Here is a 21,046-nt window from a genome sequence, read left to right as displayed (position 1 = left end):
TTTTAGAAATAAACCTTTCTTAAAAGTAAATTCCTCTGATTATTAATACCAACAGTCTTTTTACTCATTTAGTATTTTCAGTTTCTCAAAAAGTTATTGCATGTTTTAAAAAGTAGTCCCTGTTAAAAATTTTACTACAAGCCAGTTGCAATTTTTCCCAATTGCGTTTTGTAAATATTATTATGTATAGTGCAATGTGATTAAACTTGTCTCTATTTTTTTTAGCATATAATGCTGAAATCATCCACAGTGACAACTTTTTCAACCTTTGATCAGATGCCTTCAAATTTGCTATCAAGTAAGCCTCCTTCAAGGAGTCCTCTTCAATCTGTAAGTCATGAAGGACATCAAGCTTCTATGGCGGAAATGGTAAAGTCATTAGAACCTAAAAGCTTGCAGAGATCATCATCCACTGGTGCTATGAGGACAACAGTAATTCCTCACACAGTACCTTCTACAGGTATAGTAATTTTTGTACAGGTCAAACAGTTCTGTGTTTAGTGCTTAAAGCTTTTATTTATCCATTCATTAAAGAATTTTTTCCCTTAAGAATTTTAGTTTAAGCTTAATTTTGATATAAGTTGCATGAGTTAGTAAATAAATTAATAAAACCTAATAATTCTTTGTTCACATTTAAAAAAAAAATTAAAACTTTTCTCTAAATTTCAAACTTTGTTAGTACATTGTGAACAATATTCTCTATAATTATTATGTCTGTGCTTATTTATATAATATAGATACTCAAGACTCATGTGTGGTGATTTGGCTTTGAAGTTAATTAAAAAGTATAATTTATGAATTTTGCTCTGAAATATTATTTACTTTAAATTTTAAAACCATAGCTTTCAATAGAACAGGATGTCCCTTTTTAAGAATCTCTGGCAATAAAGTAGACACAAGTTTTTCCCATGAAATATTACAAACATTTCTTGCAGGTTCAACTTCATCGAGTGATCGTACTACTTCATCTACACCTTCTCAAAGCAAATTTGTCAGTCAACTGAGATCAAAACCTGCAGTGCAGGGAAGGCAAAACTTGCCTTCTGGATTGGGAGTAAAACTGAACATTCAGCCACCGCAAGTAAACCCGAGGGCGGTTTCGCCTAAATCATCGAGCAGTAAGGGAAAGCAGGACAGTAACTCCGGTTTTTTGGCTAAAAAGCCAACTTCAGGAGTGTTCCCACCCACAAGCCAATCTGACTCACCGGCTCAGTTCACGGTAAACGAATCCCTCACCGTCACCAAAACTTCTGTACAAAAATCACCATCACCCAAAACAGAATCTCATTCGATGTCCAGTCACCAGCCTGCTTCTAAAGTACCCGTGACGAAAGCTTTGCCAAAGGTATCCACATCCAGCTCCCAATACATTTCGAGGTCTCTATTTGGTGGTGGTACAAAGGGTGCAAAGTCTCTGCCGCCTGTTATTTTTAATGTATCTTCGTCTGCCACCTTACAGACGCCCACCAAGACAACCGGACCTGTCCAGAGCGAAGCGGGCAAAGGATCCAGTTCCCAGATGCTGTCAAAATCAACGCCTATCGGAGTTGGACAGAGCCACATGAAATTGGGAAGTTCCACTACCCAAACTATTCAGTATAGGAATGATGGAGGTTTGTTCAAAAATAATAAGCTCTTAGAATGCAAAGAATTTGTTCTCTTTACATCACAAGAATAATAAATTTCTATCTGCTTCACTTACATTTTAAAAAATAAAAAAAAAACTTTTATGTTCCTAGGACTTGGACATTCTATTTTCTGTTTATCTTTTGAATTTCTTTTTATGTCTGCTTTATTCTTGAGTCCTATGTTTTTTTAAAATTTCTCTTTTACTTGATTTATTTTTGTATCTTACACTTAAAATAATTCTTCGTATGTAGTGCCGAATAATATCTCTAATGGAAACAGTACATTTATGTTTCAGACTGATTGTTATATTTTAATTTTACTATAAAATGATACATTAATTGATGAACTATTAAAATTCTCAAACTGGCTTTAAATTTTTAATACTGTGTTTAATGATTAAAGAAAAATAGTTTGGAGTTTCACTATAAAAGCAATTACAGATATCATTTTACTGACTTGAAAATTCCTAGAGTAAATGTGTTACAGTTGGCATAAACTGATACAGTTCTTATAATAAAATTTTTTTTGGGGTAAATCAAATTTAACAAATGAACATTTATTATAGTTAAGTGCTCACTCTTTTGCTCAACATACACAAAAAAATGTAAAAACTGCAGAATTTTTGAAATTGATAAGTGTCTGCTATGATAAAATTTAATATAAATACTTCAATCTAATATGCATTGTTTCTAAAAAAAAAGTTAACATTTAAATTAAATTTAGTGTGAAATTTAAGGATTTCAAGCAAAACCTGAGGAGTTTTCGCTATATGCACGTTTAAAAATACTCGTATGAATCAATATTCTAATTATATATATATTTTTTAAAAATTTCTTTTATTCATTCCTTTGTACTTCTTTTTGAATCTTTAATCTTGTGATAAATGCACATTTTTTTCAACATTTAAAGTGATTTTGTATTATTAAAGTATGTAAGGAAAATACTATAATAATTCCAACTGAAAGTTAAGAAAGAAGATTAACCAATTATCAATTTCATCATTAAAACTGCATGACTTTCGCTGGTGTATTTGAATAGTAAGTATCAAAATCTTAACTCACGGCGGCACATTTTATATAAATTTTAATTTGAATGTAAGTGTTGATGTTATAACTCAGTTTCTCCGTAATTATAGTATTTTTCAATTGCGAATAAAATATTTAGTGAAACATTTTATTTCACACAAAAATTTTTGTGAAGAGAAATCTTCATTTTTTAGGGTTTAAAACGATTGAGCTTTTGTAACGGCAGCAATTTCAAAATTTTGGAAGGCATTAAACTTGCTTAAGATCTGAAGTTGTAAGCTGTTAAAAATGCTCGGTTGGTATTCCTCTTCTTAGAATTTCACTTAAGTTAAACAGGCATGAAAGTTTTCAGCTTTTACTCTGAATTCAGTTTTTTTCAAAGCTTTTTAAGCTCCATACATTTATTAATTTCATAATGTTTGATTGCACTTATGTAGAATTCAGCTTTTTTTGCTAACTGGTACTTTCATCCCTGGTTAAATGATTGAGCGATAGTGGCTCAGGGGATGGAACTTTCGCCACCCAATGAGGCAAACTGTTTCGATTCCCATGGTCGATACGGCTGGTCGATACAAATTCCGCACCCGGCTCGCATCGAACACAGTGTTGATGTAAAGTATCCTCAGTGGTAGATTGATCATGGGTAAGAGTCCCCTTGCTGTCAGGCTAACTGTGAGATGTTTTCGTGGTTCCCCTCTCCATGTAACTCAAATGCGGGTTAGTTCCATCAAAAAGTCCTCCACAAGGCAAATTTCTCCCAATACTTGATGCAGGAGTTAGATTATCTTCTGGATCAGGTTCAAAATTTCAAGGCTACGGAGTTGAACATTGGTAGTCGTAAGCCCAAAAATCGGGTCGGCTGTTCAACAACAGTTATAAAGTAAAATCTTGTTGGCACTTGGTTGGCATTCCGCTTTTTGTAATTTCACTTAAATTAAATGATAAAAGAGAAAAAGCAGGACTTCTTTGTAATTTCACTTAAATTAAATGATAAAAGAGAAAAAGCAGGACTTCTTTGAGTCAAATCTATTTCACTGATTCTATTGCTTATGACATTTAAATGTGTTACTTATTCTGCAGTTCAAAATCAGGATTCTTTTTTTTCCCTCAGCAATCCTACAATCCTTATCTTTACTCTGGTGAACATTAGATCTATATGTGCATTCAGCTGTATTATGTAAATGTTGATGGCGTAATCATTGAAGATTTCCGTACAACGTCATCACGTTTAGCTTTACCAGAAATAATTTTAAAAAAAGGACTAGGACGGATTACTTTTTTGCGGATTATCCAGTCCTATCCATTGAAATTTTAATTTGATTTCATAAAGATGTGTTCCTCTTTATTAATTAGCTGTTAATTAATTTTAACCCTCGGTTCATAAAGATACTTATAAATTATTAGAGATCCATAAATTGTGGAACGATCAGGGAAAGTACTTAAGTTCATCCTTCTATCTCTAACTTTAAAAATTGCATGTGTTAGCGTATTTTGTGTGGTCTGTAAGATGAATGTTTTTTAATTTAGTGTTAAAACATGTTTAAAGACATTTCTCTCAATATATTGAGTACTTATTGATTTTTACGACCAATAGGGCTGGTTCGCAGTGCACGGATAATAAACGTAACACCTCCAGCCGGTTCCCGGCTACCTTGTTCCATCACACCGTCTGCAATCTCTGCATTGGGATTATCTTCAAACTTGACGACTGGTGCCTTAAGAGTGACGTTGCCAGCTGGAACACTTAACACATCCTCCTCAATGAGAGCATCAGCAGTAGCTAAGCCTAACGTGATTGTCGTGCATAAAGCTCAAATGTGGCCACGTTCACAGGCAGCAGTTATTATGAGTTCAACTCCTGTTCAAAGGATACCTGAATCAAATGTAAGTTAATTGATGGTAAAATCAATCAGAATAGAGTGTAAGAGAATTGGTATCAAACATAAAGTAGTTGTGGGTAATTCAGGGATCATAATTGTCCTGATTGACAGGATAAAAAATATTTTGTTCTTACTTGTTCTGAATTTTATATTTTTGTTCTGATGTTCTTTAATTTTATGTGTATTTCAGAACAACCCTATATCTACAAAACAAAATATATGATATGCTAACAATACCATTTAATTATATTTAAATGTATATTAGTGTTTCCTGTCAAGTGATTTTTTTTAAAAGAAAATTTTTTTTAACTCTTAATCAAATCACGTTTTTACAGATATTTTTTACAAAACTTTCTCATTGACTGATTTTTTTTCCCTGACCAAAAAAAAGAAAAAAAAGCAAGAAGTAAAATAATAGTTTTAAACACTGCAAATATTTTAGTTGTTTAAACATTGTTAAAATTTAATTATATTTAAATGTATATTAGTGTTTCCTGTCAAGTAATTTCATTAAAAAAAAAAAATTATTTTTTTTACTCTTAATCAAATCATGTTTCTACAAATATTTCTTACAAAACTTTCTCATCAACTAATTTTTTTTCCAGACAAAAAGAAAAAAAAAGCAAGAAGTAAAATAATAGTTTTAAACACTGCAAATATTTTAGCTGTTTAACCCCTTGCATCCGAAGCGTCATGAAAAGACATTTACAAGCAAACTACGGCAAGTGTCGTTTCGTGACGGTCTTGTTTTTTTGGGGTAGGGAGAGTAGAAAAAGAGATTCTTGGGTGGGGAAAGAAATGGGGGTCAGTTAAGGGGAGGAGGAACAAAGAGAAGGGTTGGCAGTTTACCTCAATTACTCAAACTATTATCCTTCCCCTAAGTTTCTTCTGAACGGGTTGCTTTTTGCTTTGAAATTTGGCCTTCAAGAAAAACGCCAATACTATCATTTTACTTACATTGAAAACTATTTTGAAAAGCACAACTAAGAAGCTTTTTCTTAAGAAATGTTTTTTTTTCTTAAATAACATTATTAAAAATATGTAATCTAAGATTATGATTATTCGATAATAATCTACTTCAAATAATGTTTTATTTTTTTTATCCGCATTTTGTTATCATTAAAAATAAATAAATAAATACAGTAAAAAAAATTGATAATAATATTAAAAAAAAAAAAAAAATTCAGTGCTTTTATATTGTTTTAGTTACCTAAATTTTTACAGATTTCAATTGTTATAAAACTTTTTATAGTTTTTCGGCAAAGAATATATTAATGATTCTTTGAATAATACATTTTTTCTTCATTTTCCTTCCATTTTATCAGATAAGTGATTCTTTAAATTTTTATTAATCGAGGATTTATTCATCAAAATATTAAACAAAAAATCTGATTATAAGAACTTTACACAATTTTATAATTTTCAAGATTTTTTCGTTAAATAGAAATACAAAAATAATGATTAATAGATATGGCGCGAAATATTAAGATAAGTTTCATTTTATTTTACTTCATATTTACATTATATTTATTTTCTTTCAATGCGTGTAATAAATTTATTAATATTATATTTACGGATTTACTAAAAGCAAAAAATTTAAACGGAACAAGGGATGTTATTTTTTAAATTATTTTACCTGCCTTTTTTCAAACGAACCTTCAGCGAAGAATTAATAAGAGTTATTTAAAATCAGAATCAAATAAAAGTTGTTTAAAACCAGAATAGTTAAAATCCACGAATATTTGATACGAAAAAGCTTCTCGACTAATCTTTCTAATCACTATAGAAGGGGGAAAAAAAACTTGTTCTTTAACTATAAGTTAGATGTTTTTGACATAAAATTTTAAAATTCGAGAATTGCTAAATCACGGTAAGCATCTCAGGGTACCTGAAAAAGTATAAATAACTTGATATAATCATATAATTACAGACTTAGTCATACAATTTAATATGATTTATTATTTATTATATAATATATTCATATTATTACACAATTAAAAGTTAGCCTTTCGTAAATTTGGTCTTTTTATAGATAATTTAATGTGATTTAAAAATTAATCTGGTCTGGATCAGCTTGAATTCCTGATTAGTCCAATTTTAAAAGCTCAGTGGAAATTATTTAGTTCTTGAAAAATATGCATCAATAGTAACAATACCGAATGAACAGGAAGCATAATTTGAATTCAGATTGACCATCATACTATCGCGATTACAAATAATTTGAAGTACTGAGTGTATACTAAGAACATGGTTGAGATCTAGAAATATTTTGTTACGAGAACAATAACAGTACTATTATTCATGCTACAACAGTACTATTTTTGCACTAAAAGAGAAAACGAAGTAATTTCCATGCTATTCTGTGATTATTATTACTATTTTTGGTAAAAAATTAAATCAAATGCGGATTCATTTGCATCAGTACTATTTAAAAAAATATGTTTAAAATTTATTATAAGTGTAACATAAATTGAGCAGATTGATTTTATTGATTGATTTTATAATCCTTAAATTTAGTTTTTAAAAAAAATCAGGACATGGATTGCACAAATTTGTAGTAAATTTTTATTTTTTAGTTAGTTAGTTAGTTTATTATTTTTCATTATTTGGGAAAAAAACATCCTACTGTAAAAACAGCTTAATTTAATTGTGAGAACAACAGTTAAAACTCCAATTAAAAAGGATTTTTTTAAGGGAAAAAGAACTTTTAACAACAAATTACATTAACCACCGAAACTGACTTTAAAGTTAGCAATCAGTGATGTTACAAATGGGTAAATATAGAGCATTTTTGTCATTATCAAATCATAATATTTATAACGATTACGGATTAAATCAAAATGAAAACATAAAACTATGAAAAAAATTGTTTCTGCTTAATTATTTATTCACACAATTCATATTATTAGGTGTAAGTACAATATTTAAAAGGAAAAAACCTGTTTTTTTGTGTTTTTTTTTTTTTTTTTTTGCTTTTGTTTTTTAGAATGAATGGACTTTTATATCGTAAGACCAAGATATAAGGAATAAAAATCAACATGAAAATAAATTCATTAATTTTAGAATTTTCCTAAATATTTTGAAAACAAAACTCGTTAGTTATTTGTTGCATCTTACTTCCCCTGTTTCCGTAAATATTAAATATTTTTTGCAATTACATTGAATGTGAAAATAAATTGATAAATAGAATTAAAAATAAACCATCTATTGTTCTTGAGTTCTTGTAGTAAGCACTTCAAGAGAATATTACTAGAAAGAAAAAGCATGGCGAATGGAAGAAAGTAACTAATTCCTTGCAATACGAAAGCATTTCCTGTATCATATTATAGAATTCACCGGAATCATTATTTTTAAACAGGCTGTCAACAAGTAAATAAGTATTGTAAAAACTACACAATACACGTTCTTGAAAGGATAACAATATACAACAAAATATAGCTCTTGACACTTATAACCGAGTTATACCATCCACCACTCCCCTTTGTGTGCTATCGGCATCACAGAAAGGGAAATACTTCTGCATTTACAGTGAAATCGTGTGCTAACTCATTAAGTATTAGCGAGCATATTACTTTGATTATTACATATTTCATCGGGAAAAAAAACGAAATTTTGTTATGTTGAAAGAAAGATTGAAGTTTTTCCCAATTGAAATTTCGGGTAAAACTTACACGACCTTATTATAACATATGGTATGGTTTGAAATAATTAAGTAAATTAATGTTTTAGTAACTTACTTTTTATAATTATCAAAATAAAATAATTATCAACAGTGAAATCTTAAACATTTGGAATGTATCCACATATAAAAAATAACCACACAAAAAAAGTATTACACCATATTCATCTTAATCATAAAATGATTCTTAAAATATAAGTTGTAAGTTCAGGTAATTTTCATTCGCTTTAAGAAAACTCTTAGGACAAAAGGATTTCTATTTTACCCGGACTGTAGAATCTGTAATTAATAAAAAAAATAATTAATCAATATAGACACGGACGAATCAAGACAAATACGAAAGCACTAAATTTTCTCCGCATCTCAGTAAGTATTTTAAATTTTCTGTAGCAATAAATGACATTTCTAATACCGGGGAACTTCATGTAATAAATTTAACCAGCTTTATGTAATAAACTTTTGCTATAATAAAAACGAAATGCGCTATTATCTAAAAATTGACAATTTTCAGCAAATAAAGCATTTTAATTTTTTTAGATTTGAAATGAAAAATAAAATGCAATATTTTTAATGATAGTAATATTATTGATCCGAGCTGGTGACTGGAAACCCACCCAGTTTTGGAGGGATGAGTACCAAGTAGCAGCTTGTCTAGGAAGTAAAGATGGTTTGTGCGCAATAGTGACAATATTGCCACGATCATGCCATCGCTGACAAAACACAGCTCGTGAGCTTCATTAACTATGTATTTGATTCTAAAATACGTACATTTTTTTAAAACTTTATCTGCCTCGATGCCCCATTTTAAACATAATATTTATAAACATAATGCCAAATTTATGAACATAATATTTTATTTTTAATATTAGCATCGCAAATCTTGGAAAAAATGTTTGCCTGTGACTTGGACTTTTAGGTTATTTTACTTTCAAAATTTGTTTTCAGTTTTTTTTTTAAATTTAAAGTCTAATTATTTTTAAACTATTTTTATTTTCTATGATCATATATATAAAGAGAAGTTACGCCTTATACATGTTTCAATTGTCAAATTTCCACCAGATGTTCAAAACATTTTATATTTTTGGAAAGATGTTAGAAGCTTTCCTTTTCAAAAAATATATAAGTGTGAATAATAAATAAAATAAAATTAAATGAACATGTCTTTTTATGTTTTATATAGAGTAGCCTGTGCCCCCCTTGTGGTCAGACCCTCCACTCCAAACAAATGTTTTCCTAATGGCACTTCTTTTTCTCCTGATGGCATTATAATATAGGGAATTGAATATTAGATTTAATAAACTCATTTCGTATTGTAACAATTCTCAATAAAGCGTCAAAATTTATTGAAGATATTTAGCACCTAAACGATTTTTTTAAAATTCGTTTCCATCTTTCCTATTCGAGAAAAATTGCTAAAATTCCGATTCTTCTTTTATTCTCCCAATCATCTTTCTATTTTTTTTTATTTATATTTAGATTATTTTAATTTTTTTATCTATCATATTATCTCTGTTTCGGTAAGAAACTGATAATTCTAAAACTGAGTTGCTCTTAGACTATATGACAGGAGAGAGAGAGACAGATGGAAGGAAGAGCCCATTCAACTTTTCTGAGAACAGAAGCAGGGAATATTTAGCGGTTCTCTTTTACCTAAGCTAAACGGTGAATTCCAGCCGTGTTCCTGAAAAGGCAGCACTATAACATGACACCTTTTGTCACACTCTATTGTAGAAAAACACGTTGCACATTTCCTTCTTTTCTACATACTTGGAGATTTATTAGAAAATCAACCAGTAACTAAAGACAGCTTTTTTTGTTAATCAAAATTGAATCTCAGATTATAAATCAACCGCTAATGTAACTTAGCTTTAAATGTAACGACTAAGGCTAAATATTCTGTTTAAGTATTACGTAAGCGAAGTAATTACGAAAGTATTAAGTATTACGAAAGGAAGAAGAAGGAAGTTTGAGATCTCATTTTTCTAACAAAAGGGGTGAGGTCAATGAGCAATGTTTACAAAAAATATTATAGTCACATTATTTTCAATTTTTTTAAAATAAAAAATACATTTTAACGAAAAATTAGGAAAAATTAAATGTCCTGAAAGAAAATACTAGAATTTCCTGAAACAATATTCAAATTTTTTTTGTTCCTAAAAAGTTTCTTAAAAACCCAAAAATATGATCTATTATAACATTTCTATATAAGTTAAGTTAATTATTATTATTATGTTAATATATATATATATATATATATATATATATATATATATATATATATATATATATATATATATATATATATATATATATATATATATATATATATATATATATATATATATATTCTGTTGTTCGATGCCAACTTATAATGATAGTTAAAATAAAATTTAACACAATCAACAAAGCATACTTACTTATTCCTTTCAAGAGACCAAAAAACTATTTCAACTATATCTAGATTAGCGGTGTATCAATTGCATAATATTAGTTGGGCATATTACTAAATAAAATTAATCGTAATTGGTTCATACTAAAATTAAATCACCAAAATTATTTAAGCGTCATACGGTTCCCCAAAATAGAGGAACCTTTTCTCCATCCATTGTACTTTTTAATACATGGTTTATTCTTTTTTATTTCAATAAGTATCTATTAATAAAGTTGACTAATTATAACTGATATCAATAATATTAAGGCGAATTTTTACGTTTCTCCTAAACATACTACGTAGTTCTCTTCATTTATTGTGACTTTCAGAACATAATATTTTTTTTTGTTCCACTTATATTGATTTTAAATTATTTTGTATTATAGAAAAATATTTTAAAAGTATAACTTTGAACAAAATAAACATGCGATTTCGGAAAACTTACTAATTTCGAGACGCAGTCAACCATAGTTTTGTTCATCATTGGGTTTATCTGACATTAAAAGATAACACTTGAAAATATCGTGCAATAAACTCTTTTTATAATTAAATAGAGCTATGAGCTAGCAAACATTACTGATGATTTATCTTTAAAATATATATATTATAAAAATACATATATTTAAAATTGCTGAATTATTGTTTAATTTATAGCAAAGGTATCTGTAAAACCAATGAGTAAATTCTATTTTTCAAACTCTTGAACGATGTAATTAAATTTTTTAGAGAATTTTTAAGATGAGTGGTAGATTAGTTTCTTTCATCTTCTGTCCAAATTTCAAAATGCACTAACAGTCCTAATTAATACGAAACACAAACTCATAAATTGATAGTTATAGGTGTATATAAATATAGATCCATATAAATATAGATCCATATAAATATAGATGCAGAGAAAAATAAAATAAAAAACGCACAAAATAAATATGTTTAAAATGTTTTATATTTCAGTATAAATTACTGTCGAAATTATAAAAAAAACTTTTTTAACTTCAGTAAGTAGATTTTACTCCTTATAATTATGACAATCTATAAAAATAGTTTATTCTAAAGAAATACTTTTAATTATATCAATCCCGCTACATATGAATGACTGATTTATGAACATACAAGAATAATAATTACTTATAATTTTTATATTTTTATTCAACTGTATTCTTCAGTAACGTTATTACAAAGTAATTATGATTGCAAATCCTGTCAATTTGAACACTGTTGATTTGAATTAAGAAGCAAGTCGTAAACAATTATATTGCATGCATCTTAATTTTTTTTTTCGGTCAGGACACTTAATAAAATGAAAGATATGTTTCAGAAGCCGTTTCTTATTATTGATTTATTTTAAAAGCTAATACTCTTAAATTTACTAAAATATAACTCGGAACCGTTTAGCATTAATTTCTTTATTTAAGAAATAAATTTAAAGATAACACAATCATAATATTAGATTTCATAAACCATGTTGCATTAAATAAAATTAATAAATCGCTGTACTTATACAAAAATTAAACGGATGAGATAATTTGAATATTCGGCACTTATCAAAAGAGTCTTCCTCTCTTATTTAAAATGTCGAAAGAATAGAAAAAAAGGAAGAAAGAACGAAATAAATAAAAGAAAGAAAAAAATTAAAGTATAATTTATTACTCCTCTACTTGAAAATCGCCAATAAGGTGCTAAACTTTTATTTTCGGAAAACTTATATTTCATGTAAATGTTCTAATTTGTCAACAATTCCCCTCCTTTGCCGCATGAGTGATTTTGAATACTCAACTGCGAGAAAACGATGACCCCTCCTCAACCCCTCACAGGAAGATAGTTTTGGACGAGTTCAATCATAGAAACTGCTTTCAGAAAACTCCCGTAATGAAGGGACACAAATTCTAGGACTCTATCGGAATCAGAGGGTTAAATGTAGAATTTCTATGACTCGGAAATGTTACATACAATTTAAAAAAGGACATATTTCTTAATTTATTTCTCATAAAGCTTTGATGTTATAAATTGGGCGAATTTTAATGTGAACATAACCTTCTTAAATGTAGCACATTTTTTCCAAAACTTAATTTATATATTAACATTTATTGCATTGTAAAAATTCCTGTTGACAACAATTTTCTTGTTTAACAGTCAGAAAATGCTCAAAAGCAAGAAAAGAACAAGTTGCCAAGTAGTTCTCCTCAAACAGCAACTACAACAACAGTTGCTACTAAACCTCAAGCTAAACCTCTACCATCACAGTCTTTAAATGTATCTACTGTTCCAATCAAAGGGGCAGATACCAACACTGTTCGAACTCCATCACCAAGCCCTGTGCAACAAACAGATAGCACTTCAAAAGAAGTACCAGTGCCAACAAATAAAAATACACCTATTACTCAAGTTAGTACAAAGAATCAAACCAGCAGCCTGGGTTCTAAGAACCAAATCACTGTTGGTTCTAAAGGCCAGGTTAGTACTTGCATCAACAAATCATAAATTATGTGTACCTAATTTGTTTAAAAAAATGAATGAAAAAATGTAATTTGTTGGTACGATTGTTTTTCCTTAGATCAGGGGTCTGTTTAGACGAAATTTGGTTCCATTAACAAAATAACCCTTCACAAAATATCTTTTCATAAAAACGGACCCTTCACAAGATATTTTAACTTGAAAATGGACCCTTCACAAAATAATTTATCTTTTAATCGGACCCTTCGCAAATTTGTTTCTCTTTATTGTTTTGTTAATTGAATTAACACTTCCCAGGGGGGTGGGGGAAAGAAAGACAGATGTAAACGAACTAAGTTTTGTCTTCAGCAGACGCTTCTTCCTTCATTCGTCCGAAATGAATATTCTGTGTTGAGCAGTATAGGCTAAATTTCAAATATTTGTATGTTGCATCTCCATACCCTCCAACTTATGAGGATTTTGAAAATAATTCTTTCTAGTGGTAGCGAACCAAAGTAGAAATTTTTAGAGCAAATGGATCTCTCATAAAACTTTTATCAGAACTTAAGAATCTAGCCATATGGCATGCACTTTTATAAGTAATAGTGGACAAGTTACGCTAAAATTATTTTTTTTTAAATATTAAGACATTAATTTTGCTACCGTCTGAAAAGTAGATTTCTGAAACTACGGGAATTCTATAGCAGTTGGAGGGTATGCATCTCTAATTTAGTAGCAGCAATTGCTGTTTATTTTTTAAAATTCAATTTTTTTAAATTATAATTTTACAGTTCTGAGCATACTCTTGTATCTCTTTGCAAAAGTTTTTTGCAATAACAGGACCCTATTTGCACAAATTCACAAAAGCAGGACCCTGATTGAAAGAATGTGACTTAACGTTTATTTTATATTCACAAATTACGAATAATTTTTTAACAATTTTCCAAAAACGGACCTTTCACAAATTGTCTGGACAGACCCCTGCCTTAGATCTGCTATTTTCCTGGACGTTAGGAGGGGTATGATTTTCTTTCCATTTTACCATTATCATAGTTGATACTTCTTATCCCAAGAAGCGGTATTAAAACAAAAATATTCTTAGTTAATAAATTCGCTATAAAGGACATAAAATGATCTTCGTGATTGTTTTTTTATGTACATTCTTTAATTTTTTCGCATATTATTCCTCTTTCTTTTTCTTATTTGGTACTGCTATGATTGTATGTGTAATTTCTTAATTTTTCAGTGTCAATTTAATGTATGAATAAATATTTTTAGATATTTTCTTTTATTTATACTCATTGAAGTAAAAATTCTGTGTGTGCACTCAGTTCTCCAATTTATTTTTATAGTTGAGCGAAATTCAGTGCAAAAAGAACTTGTTAGCTGATGTAATTCAAGAGTCTGGATTGGTTCTGGAATCAACTGAAAAATCACTGAAAGAAAAAGGTAACTTTAAAAATGTTTGGAAAGAAAATTATTCTAACTAATTTTATTATTTCATACATACGTTGGTTAAGTTTAACAATATTTCAAATAGAATAACTGAAAGTGTTTAGCACAAAAAATTTTAAATTTAGTTTGTATTTCAAATTTTCATGTTGTGCTGTGCTTTGCAATTATGTACTGACAGTATAATTATTCATCAATAAAGCATTTTTTGCTCTTTTAGAATTGATTTTATAATTTTTCAATATAATATTTTGTTGGCTCTTACTTTCTCTGTTTTCCTCATTTATTTATTTAATCTCAACATATTAATATATTTACTAATATAATTTTATCTTTTTTAACTTAATTTTAATAAATACTAATCTTCAATCATTGTGGGGTAATAACTCTGGGTGTAATAGATTTCAATTAATTATTTTTTATGCGTACTTTAACATGAATTATGCAATTGTAAAGTTTGATTTTTTCCCCCTTCAAATTTGTTTACTATATTAAGTTTTTGAACAATTAAATGAATACTAAGGTGGAACGTATTGAACCTTTAAATTTTCATTGCTGGTGTGAACACTAGACATGTAATGTTAATAAGCAGTTTTTGACTACAAAATACAAACTTTTTTTAAAAGAAAAAACTATTTAATTTTTCTCTTTGTAAAAATTTTAGTTTGTTTTTTAAGAAAATTTTTAGACCTTTTTTAAAAAAAAAAAATGGAACTGATTTATAGCTTTTAAGATTTTTCATATTCATTCTTACTAGAAATCAGTTTTGCTGAGTTACTTTAGTATTTTGAACTATTTTTAATTTTAATCCTCAGTACTAGTTTTTTTATTTTTTTTATCTTCCAGGTGATTTAGCGAAGAAAGATAAAGAACAACCTTCAAAAAATACAACTACTCCTGGTGAAACTTTAATAAAAACTGTTATTGACTCAACACCTATTTCTAAGACTGTTACTTCAATTATAAAAACTATTGACACGTCTTGTAAGTTATATCTATGTACTTTGTTTAACTCTCGGTATTTAGTGCCATTTTATCCTTACCAGTAATGAGTTAGTTTCAATTTAATTCACTATAAATCACATGGATGATTTCATATGGTGTTGACAAGTTAATCAAATCATGTCTTAAAACAATTGAATGTTTGAAGTCTTAAAATATTTTTAGCTACACAATTTACAAGAAAAAAAAGTGTGTATTGTGTCTGTGGAAATCATTTATTAAAAAATACTGCTTTGTATTGAATTATGATTCATGATTTAATAAGAAGATTAAAACAAAATTACCTTCAAACTATGAAAAAAATCTCTAAAGTGTTCTAGCTAGTATGTATGAACTCGATGACATCTGCCTTTCTTACCTGTCTCTCTCTTGCCAGGTATGTTGTACCATGTCTTCATTCAAGACATGCATCTCATCAAATGCAACCCGTGCTACTATGCTATTTTAGACTAATTATTCAAGATTCGACTTTCGCATTTACTTGAATTCTGTTGTAATTTACTAACATATTTTATATTTAATGTGGCATATACACCACTGTTTTTTGCAGTTATTCAATTAATTTTATAAATTTTGCTATTTTTATGTTGCACAATGTTTTTTTTTTCTTGAAATTTTTGAGGAAAAGTGTTTTTATATGTTATTGCAATAAAATTTAAGGTTTTATAAATTTTTAAATTGTATGATCGCTATCATACTCTCTTTAATTACGTTATGCCAGAACAACAACAAAATTATGATTTCTTTTAGAGTAAAATTGGAAATTGTGTAATAAATTTTTATTTGTTAATTCTTCAAAACTTTTAATCCTTTCACTATTGATCTTTATTCATCCTGTAATTTTTCGGATTCTCATTTTACAGTTGATTTAATGATTATTATCTTTTATAGCTGAAGTTGCTTCATTGTCAGATATCAGAGATTCTAACATCCTAAAAAGATTCGAAAAAGGAGATGATACAATGGTAATTAAAAATATTAAATTGACCATATTATATTTTATTTTACTGTTTGAAATTATTTTTTTCTGATTATTTATTTACCATTTTCTTTCTTTCTTCTTTTTCATTTACAACTAATCTTACTTTACTCCTAGGCAAATTACAATGAATGCAGAATATTAAAAAATATAATTAATTTTTTCTCCTTAAAATTTTTCTATCTTCAAGAGTTGTTTATTTATTTATTCATTATTAATTTTTGCAGGATTCACAAGAAACTGTTATCACAATTTCCACAATGGAAATTCCAACAAAAAACACAATAAAGAAATCTACTGACGACTCTAAAGAAAAGAATTCATGATAACTGTTTCTGCTTTTAAAGCTCTTTTACATAATGGTAAGTTAACTAAAATTTGCTATACTTCTACAAGCTTTTGAACTAATAAGCTGAATAGTCACTACCGATTTAGTTAATAAAATTTTTTCACTTAAAGTTAGTGATCTATTTCTATTGTCGGCATAGTTTTAAGAACAGATAAATTTCTTACTGTTAGAATTTTTAACAAATAGAAATATTGCATCTCGGTTAATAAGCAGAAACATATCTAATATTCTACTACAGGACTTTTGATTATTATAAATGTTCTGTAAGTATAAGGCAAAATTAAGAAATTTTATAAATATTGTAAATGTTAAACAATTAAAAGCTAGTGATATTAATATGAAGCATTTCTCAAATATGGTGATCATTACAAAGTTCATTTCTAAAACGTAGAAAAATTTTAAGAAACAAGTAATTTTCAAAACCTTATAAAATATTCATAATAATTCCATATTTATTTTAAAATTATAATAAAATGCTCTTGAGGTGCATTTTTCAAAAAAAAAAAAAAAAAAAAAATTAAAAGGAAATTGAGTGTCAATTGACAGACTATTTTTTAATTGCCTTTTTTTTTGTGGTCGCACTGAGGACTATAACGACCATTAATTTTGCACTATAAGTATTCATCATAACTAAAAAGAACCACAAAAAACTCTCACTAATTTAATTATTAACATTTTTTTAAAGTAAATGAATACCTAATTTTATTTAACTTGCTAAAATATTCGAAATGGTACACCAAATGCTCCTGACTCTGACAACAGTGTACCCTGTTGTTGAATTTAATTTTAAATACTCATTTTAAATGTTGTACTTGTTTGTCAGTGCCACTGTCAACTAACACTCTTTTACAGGTTGTACTTTTATGGCTTACTGTATACATACATTCCTATATAATAGAAGAATCGTGTAACTACACGCAGTACTTATGTACAGTTCCTATACTTGAAATTTGTATTGTAAAGTAGGGATTACTTTGTATGAACAACCTGTTCCATGATGATGATTAACTTTGAGATATATATTCTTGGATCATTCATTGGAAAATGAAATCTAAAAACTAAGAACATATGCGGTCACTGATTTATTTATAAGCGAAAAGGAACAAAAATGTTTTCAAATGCTGACCAATCTCTGTTAAGATAAAGAAAGACAAAGGATGAATTTAAAAAAGATATATTGCAGTTGAACTCTCTTATAACGAGTCACGATTTAGTTTGAACCCGAATTTAGCGAAGAAATTGGAAATACTTGGTAGGTAATATGTTAAATCTATTGGAGCATAGGTTGCTTTAACCAGCGAATCCTGATTTTAGCAAGCTACATCTGTGCGATTCATAAATTTTAGACTAAATTCTACATCATCGGCTCAGCTAATTCCGTTATGATGTTGACCAAGTTTTTCTGGCCACAAGTCGAATCCAAAGATTAAGACCACAGCAAAGAGACAGTTTGAAACAAATCAACTTCCTTTGTATGGTACCGAAATAAAGAATAATTTAAGAAAATGCTACATTAGTATGTTATGAAAAAAATTATAAAGGTACATATAAACCTTTATGATTTTTCCAAACCCTTTTTCGAGCACACTGTTGCAAAGAGCAAATATTACAGTTCCTTCACTCTTATATTACAGTTCGACCGTAGTTCATAACTATAAAATAATTAGTTTGTTTCAAAAACCCCCTTGATCTGCACGTTCTATGACTCTTTGTATTAACAAATTTTATAATTGTGTGTAAAAAATTTTCAATCCATCTACAAAATTCTTGAGATTTAGTGAAATACGCAAAAAGTAAAATTAACATTAAGGGGATAAAATTTTGGAGCACTCCTAACCAAACTATTTTCCCATTATTTTGGGTGTCGGAAATCCGAATCTATTGAAAAAAAGGTATGTTTATTCAGAGAAAATACGTTGTTGGGTCTGATTTCGTAACTTAAAATATCGTCTGCACTTATTAATTATTGTATTTGAAGGTACCCACGCGAGCCATTAAGATTGAGTCCTAGAACATGAAGATCCAATCATTAGATCAAATGTTATTCTGGGTGGTCGGTATTTTTTTTTTTTTTTACGTACTGTACATCCGGTATAGATACTAGCTTTTAGAGTAATTTAATGAACTTAATATTGTTATACCTGAACAACTTTACCTTTGGTATTTTGGGGACCATGATTAAGTTTAACTAATTGTGGACAAAATTCTATTGTTTTGTTCAAAGACAATAAAATAATTTTTTTAATTACTATCTAAGCCCTGAACTTTTGCCACCCATATTGCCTGAATTAAGAAGCTTGAAATTAGCCAATTTGATAATTCTTGAATACCATTTGAAAAGTTTAATTTAAAATTTTTATATTTATAATACAAGTAAGTTAAAATTTATGATACTAAGAAGTGTTACTTTTCTCTTTTTAGAATACAATGGAATTCTGTATTTCAACACGACAGATTTGCTTGATTGAAATAGTTCAATTAAATGCATTGTTTTTAATTATTTTATTAGAAAAAAATTGTATATACTATTCTAATCAATAAAACACATTATTTAAAAAGAATTGTATAGTTTTTATTGTTAATATTCTGTATATTATATATACGTATGCTGGCAATTCAAAAACAAAACTAGGCGTGTGATTTTTCCGTTAATTCAAGGAATTCCTTGAATCAATAATTTGTTTCTACAAATTTTTTCACGACTTTCATTCCGCCCTTACCTGCATGCTCTCTCCATTTTTTTCTTCCCTTCTACGTTCTCATTCACGCGCGATGACTTTTTTATGCAGATTTGCTAGGGAAAAACGGAACTTTGTTTCAAACTTATCGAACACTATAGCTATAATTGTGAACCACTGAATCAAACACAAAAGTATGAAATTGATAATCTAAATTAGTAATTACGAAATGGCAAAAATTTAAAATATCGTTCGTTTAAACAAAAATGTTTTTTCTCATTTTTCTTTTAAACTTACATTTAGCAGTTCTGTTGCAATTTCCGACTAGTAATGGAAGAGTTATTTAATCAATGTGATATATCTGCCCTCTTTTTTGTTTGGCTACAATTAGATCGAATTAATTTTTAAAATGATATTGCGACATGGAAATTTCAAATTGTGCATTTCAGTGATCACTTTTCAACGCACTCTGTACCATTGTAAATCCGTGTTTCGATATTTTTCTTTTCTTTTGCCATAAATTTTCTTGTGGTTCTTAAGAACTCCAATATTATTACGACACACAAAATTGAGCAATCAATTTTTGACACGCTCGCTTTGCGTTAATACCAATCATATATATTCATGCCGTGTTTCGATCATTTTAGTACCTATTACAGCAAATTCTCTCATTTTAAAAAAAAAAATCCCTATACTCTTCATACATTATTATCAGAATATAAAATTGCATATTTTAGTCACTTTTTTTGACGCAACAATTTCACAATTGTTGCAACTAATATGCACATATTTTTTTAAACCTGATATTTTCATACAATATTAAGAGGGAAAGAGAAATTCCAATCACACATGAAAATAATTGCTACTTGACACGCTTGATATGTGCTAAATTTAGGCAATGCTTTGATCGGTATTTTATTTTTTGGCTGTTATTTCTGTCGACTTTCATATGATTTTTTAAAATCTCGAAGCTAAAAAATGATTATTCCTGTAGCATAAGATACGGAAAATTCAATTAGCACACCTGACCTATTTGATATGATAATTCTATCATTTTCTTTTCAATCAATTTTTCGGGAGTTATCACTAACTGATTTTCACATTCTTTAAAATCTCGATATTTTTATTTTTTACTGCACATGAATCTCGTAACCATTTAATTAATCCTTCTTTTAATTGTGTTGTAAATACACGTTTTTATCATCAATCTTTTTTCAGTTATTGCCGTAAGTTTCATGGTGTTTAAAATTCTTATTTTTTTTATGCGATGATGAATCACAAAGTGTGAAAAGAGGAATATGTATTTTTTTTCAATATATATATTTTAAGTGTTTATGAGAAAAATGAAAGATAAACATTTTATTATATAAGAGGAATATGTATCTTTTTTTCAATGTATATATTCTTTCATGTGTTGGTGAGAAAAAAATGTATAAGATAAAAAAATTATATTTTGTTTTTTCTCTTTAAATTTTATAAATGTTACTTTTGTGCATAGAAATGAGTTGTATC

General features: G+C 28.1%; 1 protein-coding gene across 4 annotated transcripts in view; it reads left to right on the top strand.

Moving 5' to 3' along the window:
* LOC107444798 (uncharacterized) overlaps positions 1-19,417 on the top strand; it is a 28,369-nt gene extending 8,952 nt beyond the window's left edge. For 2 of the 4 annotated variants that reach the window (XM_016059022.4, XM_016059021.4), the window contains exons 7-15: positions 226-460; positions 936-1,613; positions 4,249-4,538; positions 12,775-13,095; positions 14,427-14,523; positions 15,373-15,510; positions 16,420-16,493; positions 16,735-16,869; positions 19,278-19,417. In XM_016059022.4, coding sequence (XP_015914508.1) covers positions 226-460; positions 936-1,613; positions 4,249-4,538; positions 12,775-13,095; positions 14,427-14,523; positions 15,373-15,510; positions 16,420-16,493; positions 16,735-16,833 — 1,932 coding nt within the window. In that variant the 3' untranslated portion in view covers positions 16,834-16,869; positions 19,278-19,417. The remainder of the gene's footprint in view (positions 1-225; positions 461-935; positions 1,614-4,248; positions 4,539-12,774; positions 13,096-14,426; positions 14,524-15,372; positions 15,511-16,419; positions 16,494-16,734; positions 16,870-19,277) is intronic. The other 2 variants (XM_071184081.2, XM_071184080.2) reach the window with 2 other exon arrangements.
* Positions 19,418-21,046: the final 1,629 nt, after the last annotated feature.

The sequence above is a fragment of the Parasteatoda tepidariorum genome, chromosome 10 (assembly GCF_982258835.1).
Source record: "Parasteatoda tepidariorum strain Cologne lab strain chromosome 10, Ptep-v5.0, whole genome shotgun sequence".
NCBI lineage: Eukaryota > Metazoa > Arthropoda > Arachnida > Araneae > Theridiidae > Parasteatoda > Parasteatoda tepidariorum.
Note: the sequence above shows the minus strand (reverse complement) of the source record. Positions and strands in the feature narration are given on the sequence as shown.